Below are 15,942 nucleotides of genomic sequence, written 5' to 3'. Positions count from 1 at the left end.
AAAAAATAACTTAAAGGCTTAAGAAAATATTGACAAATGAAGACAAATGTTGACAATGTTCACTATTCAAAGTAATTTTCAATATTGAGATTCTTTAATCGAAAAGTAGAAAAGTACTTCGCTCCGAACACCACGCTAATTGCTTTAGTCAAATGCAACATTTCCCACACACAAACGTACAGAAATGAATGGAATTTAAATTCTTTTCAAATTTGAATTTCATTTGTGCTCTGAAGTGGATGCAGAGCTGAACTGGGAACTGCATAATATTCATAATAAAATCGACAGCTCTGCCAAATAGTAGATACAACTCGACGCAGGAACTGAAATGGAGACTAGAAAAAAAAAAAGAAGAACTCCTATATATATGTATATATAGTTTTTTGCATGATTCCCTCATCAATATTTCATGGCTTCGATTTTGGCGCAGCACTCGACTCTATCTCTGTCCGCCTCTATCTTTTCAGATATTCGCCACTAACGCCGCCGACAACAAATTGGTTCCCCGTTAAAGGTGTCACCATTGCCGACGGTTCGCCGCATTGCAATCAATTCATCTGCAACGTGGAGCTGGAGAAGCTCAATGCCCATTCCTCGGGCCAATACCGCTGCGAGGTGTCCGGCGACGCGCCCGAGTTCAAGCTGATCGATCAGACGGCCAATATGACAGTCGGAGGTAGGTTTCCATTCCCATTATATTTTTCATATTTCGCTGGTTGTTTCCTCGAGCATCTAAGCTTATACAGTGGAAAGAATCTGCTGATAAACTGGGAGGAAATAACTTCCAGAAAAGACCATTAAATAACCGGGCCTCAATGAATACAACAAACATTGCATACTTTTTGGCAGTAAGCTTGATTATCTCATATTTGTATTGAGTACTTGACTGACTTCCAGGCCACATATTTTAAACGCTTTTTATACCGAAACTTAATATATATAATAATATATATATAATTCCCCTAAAATCCTCTCACACACTTCCCACTGTCACAAAATGGCCTCATTTTCGGTCCAGTGTGTACTTGCTGTGTGTAATTTTTGTTGGCTGTCTTTGATTTATGTTTTGCAACAGAAAGACAACAAATTATGTGCAATTTTGCAAACACTTAATAAAATTATAAATGGTCTTTGCAAGGCCACCGAACCCGTAGATTTTTCGGGTGAACGGCAACTCCCTTCCATTTATCAATGCCACACCGGCGGAGTGTTTTCCGGGCGGATTGCGGAAGAGCGAATCACGGATTACCAGATAGCCCGAGGGGCATGGCGGAGCGAGGAGCGATCGGTGGCTGGGGTCGCGAACCTAGGGCAGTAGGCAGTTCAAAAGGGCGTCGCATAAATGCTGGAAAATTGTGACACGCGTCAGCCATTTGTATGAGTAATGATTGTTAATAAATCCTGGCAGCCAGCCTCTCTCCGCCACCACTCCCATCGGCCGTACAGTGGGCGCCCCCTGCGACGCCCCGCTGCGCCACCTGCCGCACTGGTGAACAAATTCAACTCAATTGTGAGTTTTGTGCGAATCAATTTATAATCTACAATGCGCGGTCGTTTGCCGTTGTCACGTGCTGTGCCCGGCCTAAACAACAACAACAGCAGGAACGACAGCGACAATGGGCACGGTGAGGGTATGTAGTGGCAGTGGCAAAGGCTCCAACAAATATACCAGAAATCCCGGGACCAACTCGTTTGCGGCACTTGTAGTTCGGTTTGTTAACGTCAACGCCGCACCGCCGAAAGCGACTGGCAACGCAACGCATCGCATCGCCCACCATTTTGATTTCGCTTTGATTGGCAGCGTACATGACGATGATTTCGCCCAGCACCCAACACTCTGGATTACACAGCCACAAAATATTGTATTTTGGTAAAGGGTTTTATTTTATATTTGTTTTTCTCATATACAAGGAAAAGCAGAAAACATAGCATACTTTTTGGAGTCTGTGTAAGGAATCATAGAAAACATAGCATAGTTTTTGGAGTCTGTGTAAGGAAGCATAGAAAATATAGCCTACTTCTTAGAGTCTGAATTAGGGTTGCCGGAATATTTTTCCCCGTGTAACAAAGGCCCTTTCCAGCGTTTTGTGGTTGATTGCGGCCAGGAGGAACCGAACCGCCACAGAGACAGACACTCAGTCAGTCAGTCAGTCAGACTTTTGGTCGCGCGGGATGGCGTGGTCTCGGTCTCTACTTTGAAATTCAAATCAATTGATTTCGGTCCAACGTCATTGCGAGGCAAATGGAAATGGCCTGCTTATGTCTTTTGTTTCTAGTTTCTATGCGGCTCAAAATGATTTATTTGTCGCAATTTCGCCGCTCAGCGATTTGTTTCCTTTTGTAGCTGGCAGAGCAAGGATATACATATATATAGGAGGCAGAGTTTGGTTCGGTTTGCGGGCGTCTTATTTATTGACGTTACTTTAAGAGATATTGATTTGCATAATGCGCACTTAAGCATTTGTTTACGCGTAACAATCAAATTTGAATTCGCATTTTCGTATTTGTATTGCGTCTTTAATTGGATGTTCGAAGGCAGAAGCAGAGGGCACTCTGTTTGTGTGCTCGCTATTTGCATGTCAATTTGACTTTTATCTATTCTGCGTACTCAAATAGACAAAGTAAGCCATGCTCAAGTTGTTGTACACGAAGGAAATCCCTCTGGCAAGATTAAGAGCCAGTCAGAAAACGTAGAGAGTTTGCCATTACCCACGACTTTCCTCGATACGCTTTTCCCTTGCTTTCCTGCTGCCACAATGGCAAGAGCTATCGATTATTAGTTGGCTTTTATTTATGACTTCCTGATTTATGGTGATTGATTTGAAATTGTAAAATACTGAAATAAGTGCAGATGCAAAACTGCATAAATGTGGTCATTATTGTGGGTAACACAATTAATATTTGTAAATAGAGATGAATATTTGTGGGACGTTAGTAGGGCTAATTTAATAATAAATCTTTGGTAATAACATTTAAACTTGACAATAGAAAGAGTATTTTGTGGAATTGAAGGTTAGCCAGCATTATTAAAACAAATAAATCAAATATGTGTGCCATATATTTCAGACTTTTATTGAGTCATAATCACCTAAAAAAGCGCCTTTTGGTCTTTGGAATTTGTGAAAAAATATTGAGGTTTATATATATATCCAATTTCTTCTGAAATCGTCTTAAAAACATGAAATTATAACAATGATATTTATGTGTAAAGAGTTGTTTTATTTACAAATATATTACCACAAATTTAAAGCCTGAAATTAACAAAGATTTTCTCTAGATAATTTTTTAACTCTGCACAAAAGATTATTAAGGAAATACTTATCTAAAGAATGCTCTCCAATTCCATATTTTAAATACATTTTACCACATTTTTTCCTAAACTTCTACTCCAGCTTAGCCTAACAGTGTATGCAATATGCAAATAAAAATTTGGATTATACATATTCGCATATAATCATAGTGGCTACATTGTCCGCGGAAAGTGGAGTGCCTTTGGCATATGCCAGCGCCAGTGGCCAGTTGGCTTCGTCATTTTAATTTATATATATACCGTATATATACCCTCACAAATCCGAAGAATAAGCTGTAAAAAAAATACAATGCCTCGAGGAGGACGGCCAAACAAAACAAAGCCAACCAGCCATGGCATCAAAGTTCATCAACGAGATAGCGGCAAAGTTTAAAGTCCTCTTTTGCCAGAACAATGTGTCCGTGTGCGGAACACTGGGCGAAAAACTAGGGGGGAACTAGTGTTGGGTTAAGTGTGGTTTCAGGGATGGTCCAGGATGCACGTAGTTTTAGCTGGTATTTGTAGCTGGTGTCGCCCCGTTTTTTGTTTCAATAAAGGGCGAAGCGAAGCTGTTGACAGACCAACAATCGACTTGGGAATTTCGTCACTAAAGTGCCATCGCCATCGTAACCACCTTAAAAACTTTGTCACAACAACATCAGGCGTTCGCTCTGTCTCTCGATTTTCAAACAGCAATATCCCAGTACACTTTGATGATGCCTGAAACAGGAACAGAAAGAGGACCAGGACCAGGACCAGGACCAGGACCAGAGCAGGGAAAAACAGGATCTGGCTTGGGGGGCTTGAGGTTTGCTTCAAACTTTGGACGGGCAAATATTTTGTCGCTTAGCTGCGTGCCGTGTGTCATCACACTGATTAACTTTGCCAAGTTTGCACAGCTCAGCAGTCGGTCGGAGAATGCCAGGATCTGGCAGGATATGCCCGAGCCGAGTGTGTCCAAGCACTGGCCATAAAACGGCGACTGAGCCGCACTTAATTACTTCGGAGATTTGTCGCATTTTCAGAACAAGCTGGTTACAGTTTTTTTTCTGTATTTCTCTGAAGAATAAATACTTAAAACATAACATTTTTAAGTAATAATATAATTTAAATGAACAGGATAATACACTGCGCGTCACCAGATTAGCGCCCCCCTTGGTGCTCGCGTTTGAAGTAAAGTATTATCAAAACTATTAAAGATTGAACTGTACAATTATTATCCAATATAATTCGATTAATTCTCTAAATAAAAACATATATTAGAACGCAGTTGGTATTTGCATAGAATTGTATTAAATTAAAAACTAAAGAAACACGTTTATTTGGAAGAAAAAACTGCGTCATCAGATTAGCGCCCCCAAAATATAAATTTAAACATCTTTCTTAACTTGCTGAGCACAGCAACTATTTTTTTTTTGCTGTTAAATTAAACATTTTTCTTCAATTTGACATACAATATGGGCAGAGGAACAATCTTATCTTCGGAGGAAAAATCGAAAATCGAAGCGTTTAATGAATGTGGACTTTCTCTTCACAAAATCGTCGAAAAAACGAGAAGACATCGCAAAACCATTGCAAATTTTCTTCAAAATAAGAAAAGCTATGGAAAAAATTACAAAGGAGGTAATAACAGTGTTATTAGTTCCGCAGATCGCAGTGCTATACTTCGAGAGGCGTGTAACTCCCACGACTCTACCGCCAAAATAATAGAAAAAACTTGTGTTAAGACAATAAAATCGACTTTTTTAAAGGTGATCAAGAAAGCTGACCCTTTAAAGAAGCTAAAACTAAAAAAAAAAAACCACCCCTTAACCAAGTGCGAACAGAAATCCGCCTAAAGTTTGCTCACACGCATATGACATGATCCAATGAGAGGCATAATGTCGTATTTTCAGACGAAAAAAATGTAACCTAGGGGGTCCTGACGGATATAATTATTATTTCCACTATTTACGCAAGGAAGAGCATCATCTGGATCGCTTACATAGTCGGGTTGGAGGAGTAATGGTATGGGGAGCCATATCCTATTATGGCAACTGCGAACTGCAGTTTTTAACCCCAAAGATGAACGCGGAAAATTACAATTGCGTTCTAAAAACAGCATTTCCCGTTTTTAAAAACTTATTTCGAAATCTGAAATAGCATTTTCAGCACGACTAAGCCCCAATCCACAGAGCCCGGTCCGTAAAACTATGGAATCAAAAGGAAAATGTCAGTGTCCTGGAGTGGCCCCCATACTCCCCAGACCTGAACATAATAGAAAACGTCTGAGGATGGTTAGCTAGGAAGGTGTACGAGGGTGGCAAGCAATATGCTACCAAGGAGGATTTAATTCACAGTATAAAACAGGGCTGGTCAACAATAACGTTGGAATATTTCAAAAACTTGTATGACTCTCTCCCCAATCGAGTTTGTGAAGTCCTTGTAAACAAGGGAGGGGCAACCCATTATTAAATTTCCTTAAAAATGATTAAACTTAATCATAAAATTGTTAAAGATAGTATTTTGTAAGAACTTTATCAAAAAAAGTTAAGTTAATGTAGGTGGCGCTAATCTGATGACGCAGTTTTTTCTTCCAAATAAACGTGTTTCTTTAGTTTTTAATTTAATACAATTCTATGCAAATACCAACTGCGTTCTAATATATGTTTTTATTTAGAGAATTAATCGAATTATATTGGATAATAATTGTACAGTTCAATCTTTAATAGTTTTGATAATATTTTACTTCAAACGCGAGCACCAAGGGGGGCGCTAATCTGGTGACGCGCAGTGTATAAGTAAATTAGTAATACAAAAAATTTGAAATATCAACAAAGCTTTTATAACAATTGTAATTGGCCATAATTTCTTGTATAATTTCTTATTTGCAAACATTGTTTTATAATTTCTTTAGTGACTTTTGTGTTTTATTTCTTTTTATAAATATAACCTACCCTGATTTGAGGTCAGTCAATGGTTGCACCTGTCCAGTTTCGAAATCCTCCACCTGATTTTGGGCTCGTTTAGCATTCCCAGCAACAATACTAAAAAAAACTGATTTTGCTTTTGTTTTTTGTTGTTTTTATGAGGTGGGGCTTGGGGTTTGGTATTTCTCCCACTGTGGGTATATTTTTTCAATCTTGTTTTTTTGGTTGCTTTACTGGTACTTGGGCGGCACTACATTGCCATTTTTGGTTTATTTACCCTAGTTGATTGCTTTGTTTTCGTTGAATTTTCATTTTTGCCGCTTTTGTTTTGCCGCCCGCAATGCAAGTCACACAATTCGAGAGGCCAATAGGTGGGGCGATGGCCAGGGGGGAGCACAGCATGGCCGCAATCATCAACTCAACTTCAACTCTGGACTCCGTCCAGAGCCCGTGAGTCTCCACCCCGTAGGTTGTACTTGAAACAGGTCAGAAACTTTCCACCAAAGTGGTTTGTATTAAGTCAATTAAAAAGTTTACTGCCGACTGCCTGACTTTTGATGCCCCCCAACCCACAGAGCTAGTGCCCCATTGCTCCATTGTCTCCCGGGTAGGACCTTGGGGTCCTTAGCATATTTCACAAATTTACAGCAACAACATTCATTCGAATCCCAGGATTTGTTGTTTTTACTCAGCGGTGGCAGTCGCCATAAACTAAATTACGCTTGTTTTCATCAAAAAACTTTGTCCTGGGCAATTATTTGTTAAGATTAATTAACACTTCAAATAAATATTTGGCCTTGGCGTGTCGGTAATTGTCTAAGTGCTGGACGCACTTTACCATATAACATCCATTTCTATGGCAACTCGGCTCGGATTTCGGTAGCTCTCATTTTGCAGCTCTCTAATTGGGATAAGTTGTGTGCCCGAAATAAATTCCGTAAGGATTTGGGCCCAGAATTTTAGTTGCTCTGCAAAACTGTGAACGAAAATGTAACTTTGCATGCACTTTTGCCAAATGGACAATGATTCATTTTGGTCCAAGACCTTTAATTGGAGTTGGAGAGTAGAGCATAGACATGCTCTTGCAATTTGAGGAATTTTTAATAACTAATTTCTTACATCATTTTAGTGCTGCCCAAGTACGAACCGTTCATTTCCGGCGTGCGACTTGCCTACAAATATCATGACTACCTTGTGGCCAACTGCAGCTCTGAGTGGTCGAGTCCTGCGGCCAAATTGATGTGGTATATCAACAATAAGACGGTAAGTAAAAGCAAACCAATGCGATCAGAAAGCCATATATGATGAGTAATTACGCACTGTGGGAAATAAAAGAAACTAATTGTTTTTAAAACGTTTAAAGACAAACATTTTACGTTTCAAAAATTCATTCTTAGCAAAGTTTTGAGAGCTGTTTTATGCTTTGTCGATTAAAAAAACCATAATCTAACCTTACGAAAGGCCCAAGAAAATGTAACTAGTCACATATACTGTTATTCTCAAGCTCCTCGCTTGTTTTTCTCAGTGCATTGATCAACCTCATTGCATATTTAAGGGGTGTCAGGGACGTGGTTTGTCACCGCCGCAAGGCCCAGACACATGTCGCACATCAGTCAGTCGGTCAGTCCCCAGTCCTGGTCATCGAATTTGTCCAAATGTTGACAGAGGACGACTGCAACTGGAAATGGAAATGGGACTGGCACCTGCCACCTGGTGCAGGTCACGCCCGCATGTGGTCCGAGATTTGGCTTTAACGCTCCCCTCTCTTCCCTTTCCATTTTTGCATCCTCACAGGCGCCTGGGCACAGCCTGCTGCCGCAAGTCAATGAGGTCACCCGCCACGCCGACGGCTTCCACCTGTTCAGCAGCCACCTGCAACTGCGCCTGCACCTGGACGACCAGCGGTTCATCAGCAAGAGCGAGGTGCTCCAGCTGAGCTGCTCCGCGGACATCATGGGCATTGCGAGCGTGCGGCGGGAGAGCCGCGTGGAGACCACTATTCTGGCGCTGAAGGATGCCGGCACCAATCAGCGACTCACCGAGAACGGGTCCTGCATCACCGGCCAGCCAGGTGAGTGTATCGATTGATTCATGGGCTTCACTCAGCAGGATCGCAGGAGTGAATTTTGTTTCTTAAATTTTAATCAAATTTATATATATATATTTTTAGCCTCCCTGGCCGCCTGGCTTCTAAGTCTCGTCCACTTTTTGCGCTGGCACGGCACCCAGAGTTAGTGGCTGGCCTTGACGGGCGTCCTTTTTGTAGCCTAAGTTCGCAGGATTCGTCTGTAAGAAATAGTATTGTGTGACAGAGACGGGAGGCGTCCAAGCAAGTGGAACCCTTGCACCATTTCGAGCCAAGTGAATAGTTAACAAGCCAAGGCAGCAGCAACAGTTGAATTTGTATATAGTCGAAATCGAATTAGTCTAGGTCCGAGCAGGAATCCCAGCCATCCCCCTCATGAGTGTAACGATACATTGTTTATTTATGCCGAAAAATCAACGCGGAATGTGTACTATGGAATATAAATTCGAATATAAGTATCTAAACGTAATATTTGCTACCAAATACGATTATATGTCAGAATTATTTCATAATGGAGGCGGACAATTTGAATATCAACAAATTTACACATGAATATTTGAGCACAGAAAAATAAAAGAGGAACACACACAATCAATGGCAAGTAAACTTAATTATTGTATGTGAATTGTTAATTGTATTAAATGATGTATGGGAAATAAATAAATAAAATATTAATACAAATTAAGGTAACATTTAACAAGGTACACAAAGTATGGAAAATTTGATTTGTAAGGTAAGTATGAAATTAATTTAAAGATTGAAAAGCCACCTTTTGTTGGAGAAAACATACCACTAGAAGGTATAAGATTTATTTTAGATTTTAAGAGGCTTAAATGTGAAGTAAAGAAACATAACAGGAACCATTTATTAGGAAACCCTTTCAGTTATAATTTTACAAATTGTGCCAACATATCTGCTACTAACTTAACACCATAATTCTCTATTTACCAACTAGCAGATCTAAAACAAACTAAAATTTCTGTTTATTAGTCTGACAATTTGTAGACAGAGCTTCCATCAATTTGGTAAATTAATAAATATTCTTTAATCTTTTAAGTGCTTCTCGATTCTGGGAAAACTTTCCTAGATGCCTTTTAAGATCCGACACAAGAACCCTTAACTCTCATCCTTGTTGGCCCAAAAGGGACCCTCAACCTAACGCCACTTCCTCTCAATTCCCAAAACCAAATAGGGAGAAAAAAAACACCGCTTATGCCCCTCATTTCCTTTCCTGCAGTCGTTTACCTAACTTATGGCAAACAGATACAAGCAAACAAAAACACAGCGAAATTGAAAGGAAAATGCCAACAAGGAGAAATTCGATTTAGCATCCCCTAAAATAAAACCAAACACTTTACAAGGCAGTGAAAAATATTCAACGCATTAGGACAAATCCGGGCTAAAATATGCAATGGCCAATGGCCGCCGCAGGTAAAAATGTCGCTGGCAAAAAAATAACAGGTACAAAAACTGTCAGGCATTGACCGAAAATTATGCATAATATTGCCTGGGGCTAAAAGGAAATACAGCAACAGCGAAATGGGAGCAAACAAAGATAAGTTCCGGCGTCTGTTGGTTTGGGTTCGACTTGAGTTCCAGCTCCGGTCCGGATCCGGATTCCCCCACACAGATTCGCCGCGGGCCCATTAAATGACGGAAGTAAATAAGCTTGACAAATTTCCACTCATCATTTTTGCATTAATTCTGCCTCCTTTTTTGGCCAAAGCGACAAAACCAGCCAAGAGACACGGGCGCTGCAGCAAAAACAAAAAAAAAAAAAATGTCCTTTGATTAATCAAAAAATTTACCACGGCCAATGGAATGGGAAGGAACAACAAAAACAAAAGCAACAGCAGCAGCAGCCACCAACAAAAAGCAAACACAACAAATTGCCAAAGAGGCGCCGGCGGTGCTCTGGCATTTTTTTTTGAGTCCAGGACGAGGCGCCAAAGCAAGCCCCAACTCAAGCAAAGTAGCACTCTCTGGAGTTGCTCAGGAGTATGCACTGGGAGAAAAATTCTTCAAAATAATTTGCTGAGAATTATAAGGAAATGCAGAAAAAGCGAACTATAAATAAAACTTATACCGCTTTAATGGGATAAACACGGGTTCAGTTGGCAATCTCTTAATATTTATAAAAGTGCTCATTTTAAGAAGGTTTCATTGACAAATCCTACTTTCTAGTTATACCTTAGTTTATATTAGATTATAATAAAAAAACAAATAGAATAAAGCCTAGAATTTATTTAAATTTGTATATAATATAGATATTATTTATATAGACACAATAAAAAATCTTATAAAATATAACTGACCTTACCTAAAAATATTTACCATCATCTTTAATATCTAAAGTTAATAAATAATGTCTTAATATACATTTTTTCTCTGTGTAAAGTATAGAACCCTGCTCTGAAGCTCTGGAATACACAGATAGAGATGGGAGCTGACGAAGATTTCACAGATTTTTGCACGCGATTTGTCAGCCCGACATTTCCGGCGACATCACCCAGGGCGGGAATAGAATTTGAGGTTCTTTTTTTTTCTGTTTCTGTGTGTGTTTTTTTTTTAGGATTCCCACTTCTTATTCCTGTATTTTTGGCTGCCACAAAGCGAGCGACAGTCCAAGTTGATTTAGTAAGTCACGTGGCCGCGTAACTGTAAATTGCCTCATCCGGGGTTTTGGGTTGTTCCAGGTGTGGGCTCCACCGGGAAGCGTGTGCCACAAAGTGTCACCGTGGTTATACGCCCTGGCTTTTATTTTCTCAGCTCTGTTTTCCGTCGCTTTCCCTTCCAGTCTCTCTGGCCAAATGTTTTTACACTGAATTTGGCTGAAGAAATACACACTTTTGACCGCAGGCTCAACGCAGAAAACGTACAAAAAGCACATGCTCTTATTTTTGGATGATTCAAGATAAAAGAAACCAACCTGAGCACCAATCTTGGCTTTAAAATGCCACAACAATTGTATTCTAATTCAAAATTAAAGTAAAAGATTTTAAAATGTATTTAAATTGAAGATGAGTACAGTTTTCTTAATGGTTAACAAGTAAATTTTATGTCAAGACATGGCATTTTGAAACTTTACAACTAATTTTCCAGTGCAAGGCACTAGTTTCCCTGAGGGAACTAACAAAATTATATCAAAAAATCAAACATTTCATTACATGCCGCATTTTAAGGCACTTAGTTTGCCTTGGTGGCTGTTGGATGATGGCTCAACGCTAGATGCGTTTTGTAATTTAGGCAAAGAAAATGTTTTAAATGAAATGAAAACACGTAAGAGCCTCCCCTCCCACCGACATCTTCTCTGGGTGGGTTGGGGGCAGGCGGCGGCTTCCGTGTAGTTTCTGGCAAATGAAACAAAAGCAAAAACATGCGCATAAGAGTCGCTTCTCAGGTGGTAACATGTAGCAAGGATTGTTTTCCTACCACTCCCCCCTGCCAGTCCTTGATTAATTTTCTCCCTGCTCCAATTTGCAGTTTTTCCCGGCAACGGCTCGCCTCCTGTCCACCGACAATTTAAAGTGATAACAAGAGCGAGGCGAGATTTTAAATTAATTTAATTTCATTACGTTTTTGTTGCATTTGCGTCCCGGAGCTGTGTTTTTTTATTTAACCGGCTTACAATTGGCCCGATCAGTGTCACATCCATCCTCGTCAGCCGGTTCGCCTAATGGCCAGTGACACTGATTTAAATTAAATATTTGACCGGTCCGAGTCCGACTCTGTCACTCTGTCAACACGGGATTCAAATAAACATGAACTGTTTTTCACATTGTTCCGGTTGCTGTTATCCTTTCTCCTGTTTCCCTCTTTTTTCTCTTTATTTTTTTGTCGTTTTTTTTATTATTTAATTTTAAAATAACTGGCTAAAACAAAGTTGATTTTTTGAAACCAATGACAGGACGGTCTAATAACAGGACTTAGGGTGGAATTGCGAGTGATGGAATTTAAAGTGACCTATAAAATAATGTAATTGGTTTTAATATATGATTATAATTATAAAAATGCTTCGCCTAAACAATAAATATAAGGAAAAAACCTTATTCATTAGTTTTCTCTGCCTCAAAATTATTTAAAAATATTTATTAGAAATTCAAACAAATTCTAGGTACCATTTCCTGAATCTAAATTATGCTTAAATTGTTAAAATCCAGAAAAATCCATCACCCTTAGATAAGCTTTGCAAAATCAGTCAAGTCAGTGTCAGCAAAAGGAGTTTTTCCCCTTTTTTTTTCTCACAAGTGAGCATTGATTTTACATTTTGAGCCGAGGCTGTCAGTCAACGCGTTGCGAGGTCATGACTCGTGAGTCCTGACTCCTGATTCCTGACAAGGCAACTGGACCCGACATGCGTTCGACGCGATGATGGCAATTTAAGCACAAAGTCCCTCTGCATTGCTCCTTTTCGGGGAGTTAGAAATGCTGATGATCGTGTTTTAGACACTGTGCAAAAAAAAGTTGTATAAGACTCCCAAAGTAAGATTAATTTAAAGCTGTAAGGCATTAAATATATTATTTAAGGCCCTTTTTAATGACGGCTTGCTTTGTTAGTATATTCCTATGAACTGCAAATTTTTTCCCAGTGTTGTTTCTGTTGTAATTAAATGGGAAATCGTCAAAGGTGGGCCAAATGACAGATGTGCAGCCCCAGTGCCATTGTGATTCCTTTTGGAAAGAACTGCCAGAGGCAGCAGTCGTCTTGTCCGTTGAATTTTGACTGCTGGCAGTTTTGGGGAAAATCTAGTGGAACCCAAGTGGGGGGAGGTTTTTCACACAGCCTGCTGTATCATTGGCAAATTGCATTGACATATTGTTGCTATCGGCTATCCGGGGCCTTCTTCGGTCCCTGGGAAATGTCAAAATGTCGCGTCACGATACCCGGACTACACCCTACTCCACCCACTCCCCTCCGAATCCGACCAAAGGCAATCGAAATTGCCAATCCATATCCCGAAGCCAACCCGCGACCCGTCCGCCACCTTCTGCCAGGACATGAAGCCTATAAAGCCTTTGGCTTTACGCTCGGCATTAAGTGGACTTATAATTAAACGATTTGCTCATTTAATCGCGTCCGTTTATCGTTCGCTGAGAGGCGAGCATGAAAACGAATTTCCCTTTGCTGCAGGACATGTCGGAAAATGTCGACTGTATGTGCTATGTCCTTGTTGTTGTCAGTTAATGTTGTTGGCCCTTCTGATTCCACACTCGCCATTGGCTCCAAGATAAAGTGTTTCCTTAAAGGGCAAATACTTGAGCAAAACATTAAAGTTTACTTAGAAACAAAGGAGGAGAGAGGAAGTTAGCTTCTGCTAAAGTATCCTTAAAAAAATCTGCAAAAAAAAATCGATCAAGCTTCTTAAAAAGTCTTTTTAAACACCTTGTGGAAATTTCTTGTAATTATTAAATTAAATTTTATGTTTTGCTAATTTAAAAGACTTCCAAGTTTGTAAATAATTTCAACTATATATTTTGTACCTTTATTATTGGTGTGATTTTTTAAGTTATAATAATATCTAAAGTTACCAATTATCTTAAAAAAAAAAAACTAGAAGAAGGCTGAGAAAAAGTTTGAAATGTCAACTAGGATGGTCGACCTTCAAACACGGGTAATATCCCACATGGGTGCCATTTAAGCAATCTGTCATATGCCCGCCAAGATGCTTAACTTTTCCCCCACCGCGACTCAGGGCTTTTCCTTCGCTTTTTTTTATGACAGGGCACGACAAGCGAGCGACAATAACAACGATAACAACAGCAGGAAAAATAAATGGGCAACCGAAGAGGCGTGTGAAGTCCTATATAATACACAGCAAGAAAAAACTAATTTCATATTTTAATTCTATGATTATAATATAACATTCTTAACATTTTCATAACAAAATCTCAAAGAACAAAATTGTATAAATATTTGTGATAAAATTTCAAGATCAGTATCAATAATAGAAATTGTGTAAATTTAAGTAAATTACTTTAGCAACATAATTTCTTAGGCAATACCTTTTTCTTCGCGTGCCTTGAAGGCCCAACCGAAACCGGGGACTGGGGAAGTGGATGAGTCGCTGCCGTGTAGTTATAAAAATGGTTATCTTAAAGCTCCTGTCAGTTGGCTGGCATTCCCCTCCAGGTTCTCCGGCTGTCTGCTGATGAAAACGAACTTGACAATACGAATGAGTTTCTTATAACAACAGCCGGAAAAGCGGCGGGCGGCTAAGGGCAAGTGGAGGGGCGGATACAAACTGAAGCGACAGCAAAAAGTGCGAACGTGCCGCCAAATCAAAAAAAAAGAAAAAACCCCAAGCTGAGGGGAGTAAACAGCAAAATCGAAATGGAAACTTTTGGCTCGGATTGAGTTCCTTGGCTTGTCCTAGGTTTCATGGATAGTAAATCTCGCCAACAAAAAAAAAATGACAGAAAGCAAAATAGCTTCTGTCCGTGTTGTATCTCTTTGCTTTGTTTTACGGGGGAGTTTAATAAATCAAAATTATTTCACAATTCGAATATATTCACAAGATGTTTGCATGGATTTTACAGCTTGTTATAACACTACATGCTTAAGATTTTTTAAAAGATTTTTTCCTTAAAAAGGGCATGGAAAGAACCCCGAATTATGAAAGCATAAATGTAGTGTAATAACCTCATACAATAGAAATAATTGGTGTTAAAAATGTATTTAAGAATTGTTATTTTTAATAATTATTTTAGTTTGTTCTTTTTAATTTAAAAAGTAAACATTTTTCCATTTTAAAAGATTTTAATAACATTTTGTATCATTTTTTTATGATCCCACAATGGAAATATACCTTCCACAAGGGTATGACAATGTCTTTTAATTTCACTCCCGAGTTCAGGGCTTATGTCGTTGGAGGGGTGGAAGCGGGGTGTTGGCAGGATAACACCAATTTCGCTTATGACAGTTATTACAAATGCTGCTTGTCTGTGCGCCAGATAAAATGAGCAGCAGCCAGAATCGCTCCCACATCTCGTTTATCCCTCAAATGAAAAGATATTGTTCCGCAGCTCCCTTGGCGCTCTTTTAAGCCCCCAAACCAGGTTGTTATTGAAGTTTTTGGGAATCAATTGAGCCCACTTGAAGAGCAGAGAGGGGAAAAAATCACAAATATTGTATTAATGAAGTCAAAAGTCAACTATGAGATATGCTGACTTATCAGTCTATATACAGTAATAAAAACAGTCATAAATGAAATAAAATAAAATATATGCAAATACATTCTATCTATTATTTAAATATATATTTTTTAAATTAATACAAATTAATAAAACACTTAATTTGGTTGACGATTCATATAAAAACAATTTAATGAAGCAACAAATTAACAATTATTTTCTAAAATAAATGGTACTCACTTATCAATTATCGTCTTATTTTATTTCGGGTGCACAAGTTCAAGGCTAGTGCAATCGCAGGGGAATACTTTTTAAACGAAGATTAAATTTCCTTATCTTTTGACATTATTTATGCTCTTGCTGAAATGAAATTATAAGAAAAGATCAAGTTGGAAAGCTACTGTTCAGTGTAACTGACTATGAGATACCCGTTATCCAAAGTATTCTGGGTTAAAACAAAGGACTTGACTTAATTTATTTAATTATTTTATTTATTTATTTTCTAATTATTTCATATTAATGGAAAA

The 15,942-nt window shown here is 38.9% G+C and overlaps 1 protein-coding gene across 2 annotated transcripts in view; it reads left to right on the top strand.

The window, feature by feature from the left end:
- beat-Vc (beaten path Vc) overlaps positions 1 to 8,921 on the top strand; it is a 44,168-nt gene extending 35,247 nt beyond the window's left edge. For both annotated transcript variants that reach the window (XM_070286924.1, XM_017179912.3), the window contains 4 exons: positions 468 to 676; positions 7,328 to 7,461; positions 7,993 to 8,269; positions 8,369 to 8,921. In XM_070286924.1, the coding sequence (XP_070143025.1) occupies positions 468 to 676; positions 7,328 to 7,461; positions 7,993 to 8,269; positions 8,369 to 8,433 (685 nt within the window). In that variant the 3' untranslated portion in view covers positions 8,434 to 8,921. The remainder of the gene's footprint in view (positions 1 to 467; positions 677 to 7,327; positions 7,462 to 7,992; positions 8,270 to 8,368) is intronic.
- The last annotated feature ends 7,021 nt before the right edge of the window (positions 8,922 to 15,942 follow it).

Source organism: Drosophila kikkawai, chromosome 3R, assembly GCF_030179895.1.
Source record: "Drosophila kikkawai strain 14028-0561.14 chromosome 3R, DkikHiC1v2, whole genome shotgun sequence".
Taxonomy (NCBI): Eukaryota; Metazoa; Arthropoda; class Insecta; order Diptera; family Drosophilidae; genus Drosophila; species Drosophila kikkawai.
This window is presented reverse-complemented; position numbering and strand designations above follow the sequence as displayed.